This window comes from Colias croceus, chromosome 2, assembly GCF_905220415.1.
Source record: "Colias croceus chromosome 2, ilColCroc2.1".
In the NCBI taxonomy this organism is placed as follows: Eukaryota; Metazoa; Arthropoda; class Insecta; order Lepidoptera; family Pieridae; genus Colias; species Colias croceus.
In genome coordinates this window covers 4798914-4819493 of record NC_059538.1, presented here as the reverse complement: position 1 = coordinate 4819493, position 20580 = coordinate 4798914, and the positions used below count along the sequence as shown (strand labels likewise).

The following is a 20580-nucleotide window of genomic DNA, read 5'->3' as shown; positions in this document are numbered from 1 at the left end:
GCGGGGAGCAGCTAGTTTACTTATATTCTTTGCCCAAAGTTTATCCACTTTTATACATTGGTCAACGAATTACTATGATTTAACCAATAATTTAATTAATAACTGGAACTTACATTTCATTTTCATTTTAATAAAAAATGATATCTAATCATGAAACTTGTGTAATAACTCAGCCTGGTTGGCAAAATTATCCAGCAGCTAAGTAAGATAATAAAATATAAATTATTTTTTTTTTTTTCACAATAAGACGCTTGAAGATTTTATTTAAATGAAAATCAAATAACAGTTTAATTATTCAACTGAACTGAATAGGTATCTTAAATACCTGATGCCAATTTTCTATATCATGCATTCCTCTATTGCTACTCTTACAAACACCGATGCATAACCAAAATAACTTTAATGTCATTATGATAAAGGATAATTATTTATCATTTATTTGAACTGAACATAATATTAAAATCTAACAAATCAGGGAAGATTAAAAGTGAAGTCCCACATCCCTTTTGACTGACCGGTTGGCTTGGTTGGTAGTGGCCCTGCCTTCTAAGCCAGAGATTGTGGGTTCGATATATTTGTGTGATGAACATAGATGTTTGCTCTGTATCTGGGTGTTAATTATCTATATAAGTATTTATTTAAAATTATATATGTATGTTTATCAGCCATCTGGTTTCCATAACACAAGTGAAAGCTTAGTATGGGATCAGATTTTGCTGTGAGTGAGAAATTGTCCTGAAAATATTTATTTATTTATCCCGTAGTAGGGTAAAAGGCAGATGCATTAAATACATAATGCATTACATACATTTTTTAACTACCTACCTACTAATTAAACAGAGAAAGTAATAACCACTATAAAAACAAATAATTGTGAATTTCTAATTTGAATTAACTATGGTTAATGCTATGAATAGTGTATTCACATCTTTAGCTATACCTACTGCATCTTTATCAAGGTATTAATAACATAGGTACTGTTAGAATAAGAGTAATTGGTGATGTTAAATAATAATGATGAATTTACTTTTATTATAGGTATATTTTCTTCCAGGAATGTTTTTATTGTTTTAACATTTCCCATGATAAATATAGCCCACAACAGCTATTGGAATGATGTTTAGAATTGGAATTCATGAGTTACAGGATTAAAATTAAACAAATAGGTAATATGATAATAACAGAACCAAATGTACAATTTTATTTCAACAGCAATTTAAAGTGTTGACAAAAATCAGTAATGTTCTATCAGTCATGACAAAAAGATTTACACCACTAGCGAGCGTATACCTACAATACGCTAATATGAGATCATCAATACAGCAAATAAATTTAAATATGACTCACCACTTTATATATTAGCTACAGAAAGAGCGTGTAGGTTATCATTATCCCACAGTACATTTGAAACACGTCATGAACAACACATTTAAATAGAATTATACTTAGATAACTGCGATTTTCACTAATATAATTGCTAAAACGCAAAAATATTTACACTTGCCGTAAACTTGAACCAACGCCTGAAAATATTTTAATTTACATAAATTCAATGAACGATCAGAAACAAAACAAAAATATTATATAGATACATACCTACCTACTCTAATTTTATAATACCTTGTTCATTTCTAAATTTTAAGTTAATTTTAGCGCCATCTATTACAAATGTCAGAAAAATTAAATCTTGTATATGCACCACAAAGTCTTAGATTATCTCTACCTAAATATCATAGGTTGATATAAACTAGACAGCTACATTAACCAATTAGAAAACTTAGAGATATAGAACATTACGCTGTGATTGGTCATAATATTATCTATAAACCCGTGGTGCAGAGTTTACTTTTATTGAATTTGACATTATTTATCATCTTGTCGTAACCGTATGTTTGTAAGAACGTCTAAATTTCGTACAAATTTCGAAAAATAAGCAATTTGCCATAATTTTTCTTTTTCAAAATATAGGTGTTTTATATCTATAATTCCACCATTCCTTATTGTTATATTAATGAAGTGAAGTGTGTTAATTTTAAATACGACGTCTTTACAAGGATGTCATTTAATAATTGATATACACAGAGAACAACTCAAGAACAACCTTTGTGACAATGTCTGCATCTGTTGACTAAAATTTGAAACCTAATAAGCTTTTAACAAGGTCAACTGTTTTCATCAACTTTTAGTCGTCTCAAATATTTTATTATCAGTACATATTCTTCAATTTGTGTGTTCATCGTCACATTAATATAGATAATAGTGTTTGTGTCCGCGAAAATGGTCTATACTTTGTTTTTCGCAATCACAACGTTACATGAACATGGATGACCTAAAATGCGAATACGTAAAGAAAAAAAGATGCTTTTTATTAAATCCAGAAGTGCTAATTGAAAAATGTAATGATGAAAAAAACATCGAGTGTCCACAATCAAACATAATAAGATTATCATTTATGAGTAAGTGTTACAGTATCAAAAGTGAAAATGTGATGTGTCAAACTGATTGTTTACCTCACGACAGACAGGTGACGGTGAGCGTTTTATAGAAGTGGTTTGGAAGGGCGGCGGGAGGCGGGCGGTATGTCGGGCCATTCCAGTCCCCTCAACGGCGGCTATGATGCTGCTGAGCCTGCCATGAGACTTTCGGTCCGCAAGGATCTCTTCCCGGATGAGCGCCTGCCCAAAATTGTCACCAATTCTGACTCTGATAATGAGCAAGATCAGCTCGAAGACTACTCCTGCGTTAAGCTGGAAACTGACTTCGAGCAAAGCATAGATGATATAGCAAATCAGAAAATGCAGGTTGTGAACGGAATCATGCCGAGTGCTCCACGATCCCGTCATAAAAAGCACAAACAGCGGTCAAGACGTGATTCTGATCAATCCACTTTAAATGGTTATCTTCCTTCCGAGCGCAAAAGGAAAAAACATTCTCGTAGTTCTCGCAGCCGGACCCATAAGAGTAACAGTGTTGTCTCAAAAATTAAAGGTGGTAAAAATTTGAACTTAGTAAGTAGTAGTGAGTGTCAAGAAGATGAAGATGAAGAGGACTCAGATGCTGAAAGTGAAAGTTCAGAGGATGAAGTGCTACAAAGTAGTGTTAAGTTGAAATTTTTGCCAAGGCAAAGTGGGAAACCTTACAGTCATGAACTTAGTCAATTATCTACGAAAAAGAAATCTAAAGACTCCTCAAAAGAGCAAAGGACTCATGTAGTTATCCCTTGTAGTGGTAAGCCTAGATCCATGCTAGGTCTGTGTAGTTCGCGTAGCAAAAAGAAATCTAAGAAGCCTGATCGTACACCCACATATCGAAGCCAGATAGTGGATTCAAGTACTAAATTAAAGATTAAGATAAAAAGGACGGGTATTGAAGAGGCAGTAAGCATAGTGAGTATATTAAAGTATAGTCAAACTAGATTATGATTTTTATAAATAAAATAACTAGGAGGAGAAGAAACCATTTGTAATTTAATATTTGCTTGTATAGAACAAAGGTTTTAGAGATATTTTAAATATTGTTTTATTGAGTTTTTCATGTATTACAAATATTATTAATAGGATATTAATTGAAGTTCAATAGTAAATACACAAGACTAACACGTGTTTTGCTTCTTAGTTTGTTTTATTGTAATTAGGAATTGTTAGTAAATAATAGAATTCTATCCTTAATTATATTACATTTAGACATTAAAATAACAGTTATTTATATTATATTTGTTTAGATTTTATCATGGCCATTTTGCTTACAAAGAACTTAAACTTTAAAGACTGTTTCTGTGATGCAACCAATTCACTTTCACTTTAAGTCACAGGTCAATTTCTGTGTTAGTCTCATAAACTATTTCTCTTGACACAATTATATAGCTTAATTTGGCTTATTCCCATTTGATTACTTTAATTCTTTTAATTTAGATATATGATTACATTTCAGAAAATGAAATTTCTCAACTTTCTCTAATATGGATTCATAACCATATATGAATGCCATACAAATAACATGCATTTTTTTAGAAAAAGTATAACATTAGAGTAATAAATGGATTTGATTTTTAAGTAAATAAATATGTTTACATTATATACCGATATATAATCAAAAACATGTAAAGGAAAAGATGAAGTATATCGCTACCATGACAATAAATAAAATAATTGATTGTAATTGATTTGACTTTACAGAATTTAAGATTTTATAAAAGGCTATGTATTCTTAAAGTTATGTTATTATATATGTTATGTATTAGTTACTCTCTAAAGCCTTATATCATTCGGTGAAATTCCCAATAAAATAGATTCAACCATTCCAAAGATTATAAAACTGACAAAAAATATTGAATATATTTTGTCATGCTTTGTATTGTTTGTTAACAATAACAATTTTTAAGTTGTAATCATATATCTGATATACGTATATTGTATATAATTATTATCTATATGAATATGTGTGTGTGTGTTACATACATTGTCCAATTCAAAGAAAAAATATTTTATACAGAAATGAGTACATCTTATGGGTTCCATTATTAGTACAGATGAACACCAATTATCTGATTTAATTGGGATCAGGGCTGAATTACATAATAAAAACTGGATAATTGGACATAGACTGTTAGTAAATAAAAATTAACTGTCATACATAAAATAAACATTATTATAATATTATGATGTCTTCCCTCTAACTTTCTTCCATAAATTTGAACCAGTAGTTGCAATATATTGGGATTGTATGCTTTGGAAATGAATATAAATTTGAATTTTGAATTACCAAAAATAACTATAAAATATTCAACTACCATTACAATGGTTACAAATTTCAAATTCCAGGTGGCTCCAACACCTACAATTATAGCAGATATAGTTCCGAGGAAGTCGAAGAAGAAGCGAGCTGCTTCCCCCGCGCCTAGTGTCAGTTCTGGTGAAGAATATGATCCCACTAGAGGTGATACTGCAGCCGCTATGAGTGTCGCAGCACCTAAACCGCGACAGTCGCGGCAAAAAGCTCCTCGTAAATCTAATAACAATACAAAAAGTAAAGGTAAATGATATTTAAAATTGTAATATTATATAATTATCTAGTTCAATTAATAATCGCCATTTATCTACTACAAACCTTGACCACAAAATAGCTATAACTACATGATATGCATGAACGTGAATATAATATATACCTATGTATATATGTATAAGTTATCTGTTAAGTGAGATAAAAAAATACTATAAAAGTTTTGTTTGTATTACAATACCTACAGTTAAAATGTTTATTAAAATATGTAGTTTCTTTCTTATTATTATCATTTTTATATAAAAAGACAAAACCGAATTAAATTGTAAGTAATTGTGGGCCAAAATAATTATAAGTAGGTTGTTTTTTATTTCTTGTTATGACTTCACTTATGCATGTTTATCTTAATATATATAAATCTCGTGTCACAATGTTTGTCCTCAATGGACTCCTAAACCACTTAACCGATTATAATAAAATTCGCACACCATGTGCAGTTCGATCCAACTTGAGAGATAGGATAGTTTAAACATGCCAACCAACCACGCCAACCACGGGCGAAGCCGGGGCGGACCACTAGTAAGCTGATAAATTAAAGCAATTACTTCTCTTTTATAAATTATATAATCATTTTTTTAACAGCTCAAAAGACTGAAAAAAGTAGAAGTAGTGCAGCTGAGAGTAGAGATGCAGGGCCCCAAAGCCCTTGGGCAACTTCTATGCCGGAAGAAATTCTAACAAAAATATTTGAATATGTAGTCATACAACAAGGCACACTCCCTGCTATAGTTAGGTAAGGAAGTTAACAAAAAAAAAATACACACTTATTATTATAATAAATTGTGTTCTAGTCTATCTAGAATCTGTAAGAAATAATTTTATAGAAGCATTTATGGTACATTTTTATGTTATTTAGTAACTATAAAGTGGTTACTAAAAACAATTTTTTTAATATTAAAGTACATTATTAGAACTAACATAAATATGAGTACATGAAATGTGCAACAAAACCATTACAAACGATTTGAGATAGACCGGATGAAAACTGATAACATTTTTAGACACTTCAAGAGAAAATGAGACTTAATTTTACAATATAATAATGTGTGTACTTAATTATTATTATTTCTGTTCTAGATTGAGTAGCGTATGTAAATTTTGGCATAGCGTAAGTTGTAAGCCTGAATTTTGGAGAAACGTCGACCTTGCACAATACACTGTAGATAAATGTAAAACTGATTATAAACTTGTGTGGCTACTGGAAAATCGACTGTCACAATGTCAAAGTTTAAATATTGGTAAGTGTTTTTAATTCAATATTAATATTTATATCATAGTATGTTTGTTTAACAAAATAAGAAAAAATAGCATGAAATTATTTTCCACACATTTTACTCTGATGGCAATTAATTATTAATACTACATTTTTAAATTTAACTATACTTAATAATTAATAAGTGATGGAATCTATACTAATATAATATTATTATATAATAATATTATAAAGAGGAAAGGTTTGTATGTATGTATGTATGGTTTTCACGCATAAACTACTGGACCGATTTCAAAAATTCTTTCACTATTAGAAAGCTGCATCTTCATTGAGCAACAAAGGCTATATTGCATTTGCAAAAAAAAACAGAGAATCTTACCAAAAATGAAATAATGCAACCCAAGGTGTAAAAAATTCCTATAAAGAATTCTGTCATTGCGTGCGGTGCGGAATCTATTCCTTGAAGTACGAGGATGGTTTGAAAAAAATCGTAAACATGTAGGTACCACGGGCGAAGCCGGGGCGGACCACTAGTATAAAAATATGTTGGACTGGTTGTACATTATTTCCTTCAAGCACAATTATCTTTTTTATTACCGAGATATCACTAATGCACGCGCGTTGCGAAGTAATGTTTTTGGGTCACTGTGTTACCTTCTTGGTCACATTAACTAAACTAACTAATTAGTACAATGATTCTAATAATTAACATAGAAGTTTATGTTGATCTAGTACATAGCATTTAACCATTAATAAACTATAAAATTTATGTACTTACGACTCACTTCAATTTGCAGTACATTGTTCAACAAGAAATGGTATATATTACATAATATAATATGCTTTTCTCTCCAATAAAAAAAAAAATTGGTATTTTATTGTGTGCAATTTTATGCGAGTTATTTTTATGAATAAATCACAACAAAATCTGTTAAAGTTCTTTAATTAAGTAGTCAATCAAGCAGTATTAGTAGTTTTATAAAAAAAAATTATTTCAGCTCAATGGGATGTATGTAATGTGACATGGGTGCTGACATGTTTGGTGGACTATTGTCCCGATTTAGTGGAACTCGGAGTTGCTGGATGGAGTCGAATCACTCCTGAACAATTGTTTGACATGATTCAAGGGCTGCCGAAGTTGCAAAGGATTGATTTATCGTCTTTGGTAAGATAATCAAGATCTAACTTATAGTTAATGAAAACAGTTGTGTTTTAATGTGTTAATTTGAATATACATTCATTGTACTTAAATATTGTACATTGCACTAAAAAAGTCTTAAATGGCAAAGCGAATGAATTATTATTTTTAAAAATAACATTAACAATAATTGTAACAATGGGGTTTAGTTAACTTTACAAGTAACAATTTTCTTCTAAAATTATTTTTAAAATTGGTTTTATATATTTTACAGTCAGAATTAGGCAGTTCAAGTACATGTTTATCGGCGGCTTCAGTGGCGCGGATTATGGAAAATTTCGGAAACCGCCTAACTCATCTCACTCTAGCCAATAACAAGTTTTCAGCTTTACAGCAAACATTGACTTCAGTAGCGGTAAGTTTTTATCAAAGTATATTAATTTAAATAATTCAAATATATATATAAATTTATAAAGAATAGAAAAAAATCGATCACGAGGCGGGACACGAACCCGCATCCTTTCGCGCCATTCCGGGGCGGATGCCTGACCAACTAAGCCACTCGTGACCCGGGTGCGGGTTCGTGTCCCGCCTCGTGATCGAATTTTTTCTATCTTTAATATATATAAATCTCGTGTCACAATCGTATAGGAGGTAGCAACGTTGACAAGTGAGCATTTTAGTATAGTTGGTTCTTTGATATGCTGTTCCTCTTGCTATTTCGGTTACAGTCCGGGCTGTCTGGCTGGCCGCAGTGGTTGCGTTTAATAGTGCGCATCTTATCTGCATAGGAATATATCCTTAATTTAAAGTCATTTTTAACGCGTAATTTTTTATCTTTTGCCTTTAGATAGATCCATTAGACATACATTTTTTATTGCAAGACGTTTTTTTCGTTGTTAAATAGGTGCCAGACGCAATTTTTATTTCAAAATAATTAAAATATCATCGAAATAAGTGAAATTCCATCAACATGAGTCCCAGTGAAGGATAAGTAATCACTGTGTTACTTATACTATATATAATATTCATTTTACTATTTACAGTTTTTTTGCAACAATCTACCATATCGCCTCCTTTTTCCCAACGAACCTCAAATAGGACGTTAATGTAAACTTGATAAAAACCAAATATCATCAAGAAATTAAAGACTTTTTAATGGATTTTAAACGCGATTTATTCATTGTATTATTTTCCCAAGTCTTTAATTTCAAAATGTATAATACTCGCGTAAAATCAAACACTAGAAAATACAAATATCATCAAATTCATATTTATACCCAAAAGTGTAATAAATATGAAACCATCTATTAAAAATATTAGTTTACTAATTATTCAATATAAGTATTAAAAAAGGATAATATAATATAAATGATAAAGTTATTACTTACCTTTTAAGCGGACTCATGTTGATGTAATTTCACTTATTTCGATGACATTTTAGTTATTTTGAAATAAAAATTGCGTATGGCACCTATTTTACAACGAAAAAAACGTCTTGCAATAAAAAAATTATGTCTGATGGATCTATCTAAAGGCAAAAGATTAAAAATTACGCGTTAAAAAATGACTTTAAATTAAGGATATTTTCCTGTGCAGATAAGATGCGCACTAATAAACGCAACCACTGCGGCCAGCCAGACAGCCCGGACTCTAACCGAAATAGCAAGAGAAACAGTATATCAAAAAACCAACTATACTAAAATGACTTTTTTTTAAACGTTGCTAGCTCCCGTACTACAATGTTTGTCCTCAATGGACTCCTAAACCACTTAACCGATTATAATAAAATTCGCACACTATGTGCAGTTTGATCCAACTTGAGAGATAGGATAGTTTAAATCTCAAATCGTTTTAGAGAAAGCGGGCGAAGCCGCGGGCGGTAAGCTAGTTCTTTATAAATTTATATTTATAAAGCATTTGAATGCCATAAAACCAAAAATATAATTCAAATATATCATAAATTATTGCATAAAAATCGGTGATAATAGTACTTATCATGCCGTTATTAATTTTTCGAAGAAGTTTATCTTTGTGCCCAATAATCTTCTAATCTTCGTCATTTCATGAACAATCTGTCTTCTGGGTTTTGTCAATATCTTTCAATAATTTAATCAAGAAGTGACACATTTTTAAAAATAAATAATTGTACATTTTCTAATAATTTTGATATAGTTGAGATTTCAATTAAATACAATATTTTATTTCCGCCCACGAGACAGTTATATATATAGCCTATGTTACCCTAGGTGTAGTCTATTCCAATTCACTTTCACTTTAAGTCACAGGAAAATTTCTGTGTCAGTCTCATAAACACAGAACAGTAAGAACATAATAGAAGTGCTATAATGTCATAATTAGTATGAAAACCAGTGTCGCCAAACCCACACATTTAAACCGATAGTTATACAGTACACTACAAGTAAACTATGCCTTTGATTGGACAGCTTAATTTGAGTAAAAACTGACTTAGGTTATAAATTCAGCATTTCAATATGTACCCTAACGAACCAAGTTACGGTTTATTTTAGTATAACATCCCTAGGTATATTAGCTGTTTTGTTTCTCTTTGCTCAGAAATTCCAAATTTGAAAACATTCAGCTATTCCACAACAGAGGGCGTTGGTTTTCAATACATATAACTTTGAACCTCTACACATAAAGATAAGGTTGAAATTTGTGTCACTCTAAATTAATGACATTAACTTGACATTAACCTGATGCTATGCTCTAAGGGATGTCAGCCTTGTTATCGATAATTCACAAATAAATATATTTTTGTGCATTTTTTTTTTCTTTCTATTATATGAGTATAGGATAATGTGTCACATTTTGGAGTATGTTTATTACTACTAAGTACGTCTTTTCATATTATTATATTTAAATAAAAAACGGAATAGAATAGTATAAATCTATATTTACAAAACAAACAGAAAATATGCATTATTTTAAATCTTGGAACTGCCGTAGGTTTGATGTATCGGTGGCCTTTGTTAGACTACTTATTGCTGTTCGGCATCCAGTTAACTCGTCACGTTGCATTTATTATCCATTTCTCTTTTAAATTAGGCTCTTTCGAAAATCTATAAATAAATAGGACAAATGAAAGCTAAGGAAAAATAGAATAAAATTTAATATTTATAATGTTTGTCTTTTCTAAAGTATCGATACTGTCGATATGCGCCACATGCATCACTAATCCGACATTCGTTTGTTTATTGCAATAATATTCCAGAAAGTCTTGTTTGCTGTTCAATCTATATTAGTACTTATTTCTTATGAATTAAGGTTCATTTTGACTTAATATTTTTATAAATTTTTGACAAATTACGACAAGCGAAGTTGTGTTATAAAATAAATTAAAGTATAAATATATTTAAAAATAAATATACAAGTATATTTAAAATAAATTAAAATAAGACTTACCGATGGTATGAAATGCCTCGATTGCTGATATTATTTCGTCTGCTATCATTTTTCCACTCTAATACCGAACAACACGCTCTAAATAATGAATAAATATGGAAATGAGGTTTGACAGTTGACAACCGACTCGAATATTTTTCTGCGCACAACTGAGAGCGAGTTAGGTGATCTTACCTTACTAGTGACACGTGGGCCACGCCCACATCGCACTTCTATTAAGTTCTTACTGTTCTGTGCTCATAAACTATTTCTCTTGACACAATTATATAGCTTAATTTGGCTTCTTCCCATTTGATTACTGTAATTATTTTAATTTAGTTATATGATTATATTTCACAGTTATATATTATATTATACAGATAGTTATATGTATATACATATATATATAAATACCAACCTGGGCACTAAGTTGATCCAGCCCGACTGCCGTGCATTGCCGACTCCACCTTTTCCCCCATATTACTCGACTCCGGTTGCATAGATCTTGCCCGGAGTGGCAACGGCGCAAATATTTGGGCGATGTTGCCAAACGTATTCATGGAGAAACTGATATACTCAACATTTTTATTGCTAAGATCTCGAACTGAATCGACTCCGTAACGGCCGAAATTCAGAAACCCATAAGCACTTGTTGGGTCCGTTTTATATACCAAATCCAAAGTCGTATGTTGATCAGATCCATTTATATTATCAAAATTACAGCTTTATTTGATCCGACAAAACGAAACTGTATATTAAGTAACATAGATTATTTTTCGTAAACCCTACAGTATTTGTTGGCTCCGTACACAAACATATTATAGTTAGGTAATGTTCCATACATTGCTAAATCCGCCTAGACTAGACGAATTCGACTCCGTAACGGTTCAAATTTTGAAATGCTCAAACACTTCTTGACTCCGTTTTATATACCAAATCATAAGTCGTATGTTGATCTGTTCCATTTATAATATGCACTTGCATGACATTGACATGGGGATATGAGATTAGGGCTAGCAAAAAATCTCCTAAGTTTTATGGAAGTTGAAGAAGTCGACCGTAATTCAATTGAAACTTATAGAAAACGTTGTGAAACTAAAAATTCGGAACCCTAAAAAGATAGATTATTATTTATTATATAGAAAGATATTTGGACGAACCTTTCGTCATACAGTGACGGTGATAATTCTCAAGTGTATGCATCCTACAAATAACAACCTACCTCTTGAATCATCAGTAAATATCAAGATAATTATCATAATATTTATTGACGTGTAGCGTTCGCCTATGCCCTGATTCTGATATCAATCAGATAAAATAATTAAAATGTTACATTTAGGTCAAACAAATGACGACTCATAAACTCATCCTGCACAAATTATCCATTACGGAGTAAATATGAGTGTACGCAGATCGCCAACACGTTTAACCAGCAGTGGTGCAGTGGGTACTGCCAGTGGATCGCATCCCGATCTATCGAAGCTAAGTTCATTTTCTACGAGTTCTACGCCAACTGATACTCAAATTACTTACAGAAAACGGAAACAACCGCTAGAACAAGATTGCAGATTTAGTGATGATATGAAGGATATTCGGTCGGAGTTGAGCCGTATTAGTACATTACTTGAAAAATATGTATGCTCAAATGAACAAATAGTAAACAAAATTCATGAAAACATTTCTGAGGTAAAAACACAAATTACCGAAATTAAATCGTCCAACGAACAATCCTTGAATTTAATTCGCCAAAATACGAATCAAATCAATGAAATTAAGTCATCAGCATGTATGATAATTACTGAACAAAACATATTGAAGAGTACCATTTCTCAATTAGAATCCCAGATGAACTAGGGTGAGAGTAAAATAAAATCACTGGAATTAAATCTTTAATCATAATAAACTTCATATAATTTAAAACTTAATCAAGGAACTACGGGACAGAAAGAGCCGCGAAAAAAATGTAATTTTTACTGGTTTCCCAGAATCGACATCTTATAACTCAAAGGAGAAGAAATCTAAAGACAACTACGAAATTTTAAAAAATTACCTCACTAATAAGTTCAGACCTACCGAAGCCAGTAAAAAAATATATACCTAATTATAAATAACCTTAATTCAAACTGTAGTACAGGTCTTGATGGTATTACTACAAAAGCAATTAAATGCATCAAAGAACAAGTAGATAACTGCGTTAAAAACAACCGACTTCAAACTTGCACTTGCAACATTTACAAATACTGACAAAAATGCCCATAAAATAAAAACTACTGGGCCTATCCGAATAAAATTTTTATGGGACCAATTCGACACCATCCCGCATCGAACAAAAAAGAATCACGTAAATCGGTTCAGAAACCTCGGAGTAATCGGTGTACATACATAAAAAAAACATACCGGCTGAATTGATAACCTCCTCCTTTTTTTTGAAGTCGGTTAAAAATTAAATCATACCTTAAGCGACTGTTTTAATCAAGCCATAAGTCAAAGACGTTTTCCGGACTCGTTAAAAATAGCGAAGGTAACTCCTATCTATAAGAGTGGCTCAAAATTTGAACCTGGTAACTATAGGCCAATTTCGGTTTTGCCAGTATTGTCAAAAATATTGGAGAAGATTTTACACACGAGATTACAAAAATATTTAGACTCATTTAATTTTATTTCAGTGCGTCAATACGGATTTAAGCCAAAAAGTAACACTCTGTCAGCGACTATGGACCTAACTATTAAAATAAAACAGAACATTGACGCAAACAATATAGTTTTGTGAGTGTTTATTGAACTACAAAAGGCCTTTGATACCGTTTCTCACGAACTTTCAATAAAGAAATTAGCATCCATTAACATTAATGGTAAAGCACTAGATATGCTGAAATCATATTTAAAAAATCGATCACGAATAGTTAAAATAGATAACCATGATAGCATTCCCTTACCAATTACATGTGGCATACCACAAGGTTCGATTCTAGGCCCATTGCTTTTTTTAATTTATATTAATAATTTCCAAGATTTTAAGCTAAATGGTCACCTAACACTTTATGCGGATGACACCTGTCTGTTTTATTTTGGTCCCTCTATACATGACATGATAGCGCAAGCACAAAATGGTTTAAATAAATTAAATAAATAAATGCAATCTACTAAAAATAAATATATCTAAATTCAAAGCTCATAACAAAATTATTCCACCAAACGCTCCACTTAAAATTAACGGTGTTGTATTAGAATATAAAACCCACGAGAAATGCCTAGGTTTGCGAATCGACAGCTCTCTAAAATGAAATCATCACATCGACCACCTAAAAAATAAATTATCAGCACTTCCTAGATCTCTGCGTAATATTACTTCTTGCATTCCTCATAAATTACGCCACACCATCTACAACACGTTAGTAAAGCCGCACCTAATGTATTTAATAGAAGTATGGAGGAGTGCTTACAAAAATAAATTAGCGCCACTCTAAATTTTACAAAATAAAATCATTAAAACTATCTTTAACTATCCTTTTTTAACTTCTACAAATAAAATCTACGACGACACTAAAATAATGAATTTAAAACAATTATACTTTTATAATACGTGTATGTTCATCCGCAAAGCGCTACATAAAAACATAAATACAAATATTATAATCTCAACATCAAATCGTCACTATCCTAATAGACGAGCTAGCTATCTTGCCCTCCCAAAGATGCGAACAAATTATGGAAGGCGAACGGCAACATACGTTTTTATAACGGGAATAAATGTATGTGTAACTCCTGTATCGTATCCTCTTCAATCCCAAAACTCCTTCTTACCTAAAAGACCAGTTCCAATTCCTGCAATGTGATAACTATTCTCTGCGATCGGTGGACAGGTTAGTGCTGTCTATGCCTCCGCACCGCACACAATTCTACGGTGGCTCTTTTACCGTAAGGGCCACCGGATTATGGAACTCCCTGCCAGTTAGCATCCGACAAGCTCAAACGCTGTCCACCTTTACCAAACAAGTCCGAAATCACTACTTGAACCTAGCATTTAACTCGGATTAGTAAGATTAATTAATTTATTATTTGTGTTTTTATTTATTTTTCTAACTAAACTACAGTATGGGTTTATGTATGTATGAATTATTGTAATATAATTATTATTTGTTTATGTATTATACTATATAATATGTAATATATATAGTATTTCATATGTATGTAATATGTATTTATAATAGATCATATATTTATGTATGTGTATATATATTTGTACTTCCTACCTACCTCCTTTTTCATAATATTACTCCACACAGTAGGTTGCCTGGAAGAGATCACTCTTAAGTGATAAGGCCGCCTTCTGTGCTGGACTAGTTTTAAGTTTTAATTTTAAGAATTTATTTGTATGCCAGCACAATAAAGTGTTAATAAATAAATAAAAATAAAATAAAATGTCTTTAAACCTTCAAGTGGCTAAGGCCGCAAGCGACCAATGGCTGAGCTCGGTGGGCTCTGATTGGCTCATTTGAATCGGATCAACAAGAGCTAAAACGCAAAAAAGGTGGATTTGTATAAAAAGCACGTAATTATTATTATTACTGATGGTGACACTTGTGGCTCCGTTCGGATCCACATACGGACGGTGGTGTGGCAATGGATCCACAAATACCAACCGGATCAACAAGTGAAAACGGATCAAATAATTACTAACTATATGGCACGTTTGATCAACATAGTGCCCATGGAGATATCTATATATATATATATATATATATATATATATATATATATATATATATAGCCTATGTTACCCTAGGTGTAGTCTATTCCATTTCCAAAATTTTATAAAAATTGATAGACAGAAAAACAGAGCTATATTCACATTTATTTTAATAATTACATTTACATTTTATTTAGCATGCGCGACAATCAACGTACATAGTTCACTGAAAACATTTTTTTTTATTTTACCAGACGTACTGTCCGAATTTGGAAGTACTGGATATATCAGGAGCACTGGCCACATCTCACCCCGCTGCAGTTCCCTTAGAGGCTTTACAGAAAGGTTGTCCCAAATTGAGAGTGTTTCGAGCTGCTAATGCGCAGCTTGTTCTTGCTAATGCTACCACGTCTCAACAGGTTCGTACACACACAAAAATAAAAAATGTTATCTTTTTTTAAGTTATGGTGTTGTTAAGTTATGTATATTAAGTAATTACCGTCGCAAAAACTACGAGTTATATTGAGCACAGTTGGTGAACCAAATACAAGACACTTTTTACAACAGATTATTTATTTATGATTTTTGTCTTTAGTTTCCGACTTTAATAATAATGGTTTTGTCAGATACAGCAGACTCGGAGCGCTATCCTGACTCTGTGCTATGACGATCAGACATTATATTGTACGCAATCCCGGAAATCCCACGGGAACGGGAATTATGTGGGTTTTTCTTTGAAAACGCGGGCGGAAGCTAGTAAACAAATGAAATAGACCGTAACAACACAAATAAACTAGTGTATTAAGTCGTCCATCGTGGATCGTGACGTAAGCAGTAACATGATGGTGGTGTCAGATGGAGGCGGGCGGGTGGGCGCAGCTGGAGGAGCTGTCGATCGCGGGCGGCGCGGCGGCGGAGCGCACGCAGGTGGGCGAGTACCGGTTCGGCGAGGAGGCGCTGGCGCGGCTCGTGCGCGGCGCCACGCGCCTGCGCCTGCTCGACCTGCGCGGCCTGCACCGCCTCACCGACTCGGGGCTCGTGCGCGTGCCCGCCTGGGACCTGCAGCACCTCTTCCTCGGCGGTGAGACCCTACTCCTTACTATACTGATACATAACGTTCGAGCTACATATCGCTCAAAAAGCGCTCGCTGGTTTTTGCTCTAAGGCGTTATGTATATCGTATGTGTATCAGGCGTCCGTAATTTACATCTATGAAAAAAATAACATATGTGCCGAGCACACAATCATGTCAGAAGTGAAATTTCTATAGCAAGATTCAAAGATACTAAATTCGTCGCCTTCCTCCATGACGTGACGGTATTGCCATGACAGATTTCACTTGCAAATAAAATTCACACAAATTTTTTCATAGAATAAAATGTGTTCTGCACAACGGTATTGCAATACGTAATATAATAATTATGGTAATCTCCATTCCCCATTGTTACCTATCTCATATGTCTAACAATCGCATTAAAGAGGAAAATATTTTTATCTTATAAATGGCATTGAGAAATGTTTACCACATGCCATCATACGATGTATAACAAGAAAACTAATAAATTAAAAATAAAATTTTTAACACAAAAAGTAAAAGTTTAATTAAAAAAATATAATAATATTTTTTTCGTAAACAGGTTGCAACGTGACGCGGCAACGCAACGCGTGCCTAGAGCTGATCTGCGAGAAGTGGTCGCACAGCCTCATCGAGCTGGACCTGTCGTGGGCCTCCGCCAACAAGGTGCTGGACGACGCGGTGGCCGCGCTGGCCGACGCAGCTACTAGCAAACTTAGGTATGTGTTAACATATTAAATCATAATATATATAGTCTCGTGTCACAATGTTTGTCCTCAATGGACTCCTATACCACTTAACCGATTATAATAAAATTCACACACCATGTGCAGTTCGATCCAACTTGAGAGAGGATTGTTTAAATCTCAAATCGTTTTAGAGAGAGCGGGCAAAGCCGCGGGCGGTAAGCTAGTATATTATATTATTTTAGTTTTAAAGTACTACTACTACAGTAGTAAATGCTTTATCTATACATATAATAAATTAGCAAATAAATACATATAGCAAATAGCTCCATATACGTACACAAAAAGCAGAGCATTTGTTAGCAACCCTGTTTGTAAATGCCGAAATATCAAATAATACAATTTTCCTGTGATATTTACTTCACTTATTACTCGAGAACAACAGAAATAATTTTGATAATTATACTTTGATGGGTTTACCTAACTGGAACGTCAATCCTAAATTTCATTTTTTTTTACCGTTATCCTAACTACAAAATGAAAAGCTAGTGTATGTATAAAAGGGAGATATGTAAACTAATATGTTATAATATGACTGAAAGTTAGGATATGTGCGCGCTAACCAAGGGAACTACTGAACCTATTCCAAAAATTCTTTCACCATTGGATACCATAGTTTAAATTATATTATTACCTCACCCACATTTTAATTAAAATTTTCATAGTACTTTTATTTTAGTAGTTTATAGCGTTTTTAATATTTTTTAACATTTTTACGTTTCACGTTTACATTCAATCAGATTTGTGAAATCTCACATAAATGTCGATTTCAATATTATTTATTTTTTCGCTGTATTAAAACTAATTAACAGTTAATTAATTTTATGAAATATCTGGTATACTATTGTAGTAAACCTTATTATTTGTCTATTATTTATTCATTTATTTATTATTAAAAATTAAAAAAAAAAACATTTTATATCCTTTTCTAGCACTTACATTATTTTTTAAAATTTCAGAATACTCAATCTTTTCGGCTCGTCTGTATCTTTGGAACCAGTAAAGAAAGTATTGTTAAAGTGCTCCCAATTAGAATCGTTGAATTTAAGCTTGTGTCGGGCTTTACCGCGAGGTATGAAGCGGTTGTACACAGGCAAGGAACTTCAAGACTTGAAAGATAGCTTCGACACCACTAAAGTGAAAAAAGAGGGCAATAAAGAGCACGAAAATAAAAAAGGCAAAAAGTCGTCCAAAGCAGAGTCCTCGAAAAGCGAGGACAAGAAAATTGAGAACTCAGATAGCGTTTCCGAAAGTTCTAGTGTTAATTTAGATATCAAATCTCCAGAGTCCAAGTCTTCCTCGTGTGTCTTTCAAGAGCCGCGTAGCGTGTCCGATGCGTCCACTGTTAACGATAAACTCGCAAAGCTTCTGTCGCCAAAGGATTCCTCAGATTTCGCTGTTGCCATAAATGAAGCGAAATATTCTTCATCAATTGCTAAACTGTCGAGCCCGCTCGCACAATCGAAACCTGATTCATCCTGTACCCCAAGATCGGACCCGTTGAAAGCCGAGTTAGGTAGTCCACATTATAGTCCCGTCCAAAAACCAGATAGCCAAGTTCCGAGTAGTCCCGACGTTCAATCAGAATTAGTTAAAACGAATAGTTCTTGGAATATAGGCCCATTCAAAAGAACACCAAATCATAAGTCTGAAGCGAGCCCTCTTAATAGATTAGAAAGTCACAATAAAATTAAACAAGCGAAAGTCATAGAGCAATGTAGCCCTACGACTTCGCTAGAAAATAAACGAAGTCCCGAAACGTTAGGTGTTAAACCGGATATCAAGAATCCAAATAGTTGGAATTACGGCAGCTACAGTCCTATGCCTAGACAAGATAATCAATTTTCGTCACAAAGAAGTCCCTACTCGGCACAACCGAGTCCCGCTCAACCTAGCCCTTACTCGACCCAGCCGAGCCCTTACTCGACGCAACCTAGCCCGTATTCCTCGCAACCCAGTCCGTATTCGGCTCAACCGAGTCCAGACACGAGCCAAATGGTAAAAACTGACCTTCAAAAGTCAAACGCGTGGAATACGGGTAATTTCAGTCCCCTACCTAAACATCACGCGCCTTTTTCTCCTCACCCTTCGACACACAACAGTCCAGATCCCGGTCTAGGAGTTAAAAATGAAAATCTCAGAAGCAACCCGAACAAAACGCCCGGGCAATACAGTCCCATGTCGAGACCGCAGCACCACAGCCCCTACTCGCCGCGGCCGAGCGTGGACAACAGCTACAGTAACAAAAAGAGTCCCGTAGTGGCCGGCAAGTACAGCCCGATGATGCGCTCCGACTGCCACCTGCCGAGCCCGGACGGGGGACACGCCGCGCGCCCGCACATCGCCGGCCGGGGCCAGGAGATCTACGGCCGGGCCGTGACCAAAGCGCCGGAAGTCGTCCAGAACATCCCACCGCCCGACATGTCCAACTCGTGGGGCCTGGACAGGTTCAGCCAAATGAGCACGCCGACGGCGGGCATCGAGTCGCTCGTGTGGGGCAGCGCGCCGTTCGGGCAGGCGCGGCTGGACAGCGCGCCGCAGTGGGGGCCGGGCGCGCGGCGCGGCGACGCCGGCGACCCGTGGGCGCTGGGCCAGTTCCGCATCGAGCCGCCGCACCAGCTGCACAACACGTTCGTGGAGCAGAGCGTCAGCTTCGACTCGCTGAGCGCGCACGTGGAGCAGCAGGCGCAGCTGCTGGCCGGCTACCTGGAGGACGGCTTCCCCGAGCCCTCGCGCGTGGACTGACGGCCCACCCCGCCGGCCCCGTGCCCGCCCGCCCTCCCCGCCATCCCCGCCATCCCCGCCATCCCCGCCCTCCCCGCCCGACCCGCCCGACCCGCGAGATACTCGGGGTGATGTAGTCGTAAGTTTGAACAATTATCGTTAGAGATTGTACATAAGATTATCTAAATAATTATAAGAGTAACGAAGCTAGAGACGCATTGAAATTATTTTGCAGCCGATTTTCATAATATATAGTTTATAAAAATTGCAAATGAATTATTTATTATACTTTAGTGAAAGAGAATCGAGTCAGAAATTAGAATTGTTATTGTATTTATATTTGTTTGGCTGTTGAAAAGTCGCAACGAAAGTGTTCCAGAATATTAGGTGCATTCGTAATTTTTATGAAACGAACCAAAAAGTGCGACTTCTTAATAGCGCGTTCAGAATCTGTTATAGTGGAACGAGTTAAATCTTCTGGAAACTAATGACGAGAGACAACTCACGCATCTCAAGGATATTGTTTTTGAG

General features: G+C 34.3%; 2 protein-coding genes across 2 annotated transcripts in view; one reads left to right on the top strand and one right to left on the bottom strand.

Moving 5' to 3' along the window:
- The window catches only part of LOC123699253, a 75069-nt gene extending 73486 nt beyond the window's left edge, over positions 1 to 1583 (bottom strand). The window contains exon 1 of the mRNA XM_045646203.1: positions 1348 to 1583. The gene's annotated coding sequence lies outside the window, so the exon portion shown is untranslated. The remainder of the gene's footprint in view (positions 1 to 1347) is intronic.
- A 313-nt stretch (positions 1584 to 1896) lies between these two features.
- On the top strand, positions 1897 to 20116 carry LOC123699220. Its single transcript, XM_045646120.1, has 10 exons — positions 1897 to 3386; positions 4821 to 5031; positions 5641 to 5791; positions 6136 to 6296; positions 7270 to 7436; positions 7684 to 7824; positions 15759 to 15923; positions 16360 to 16585; positions 17142 to 17298; positions 18285 to 20116. Exons 1-10 carry the CDS (start codon positions 2580 to 2582, stop codon positions 20068 to 20070), a joined length of 3972 nt encoding a protein of 1323 aa, XP_045502076.1. The 5' UTR covers positions 1897 to 2579; the 3' UTR covers positions 20071 to 20116.
- Positions 20117 to 20580: the final 464 nt, after the last annotated feature.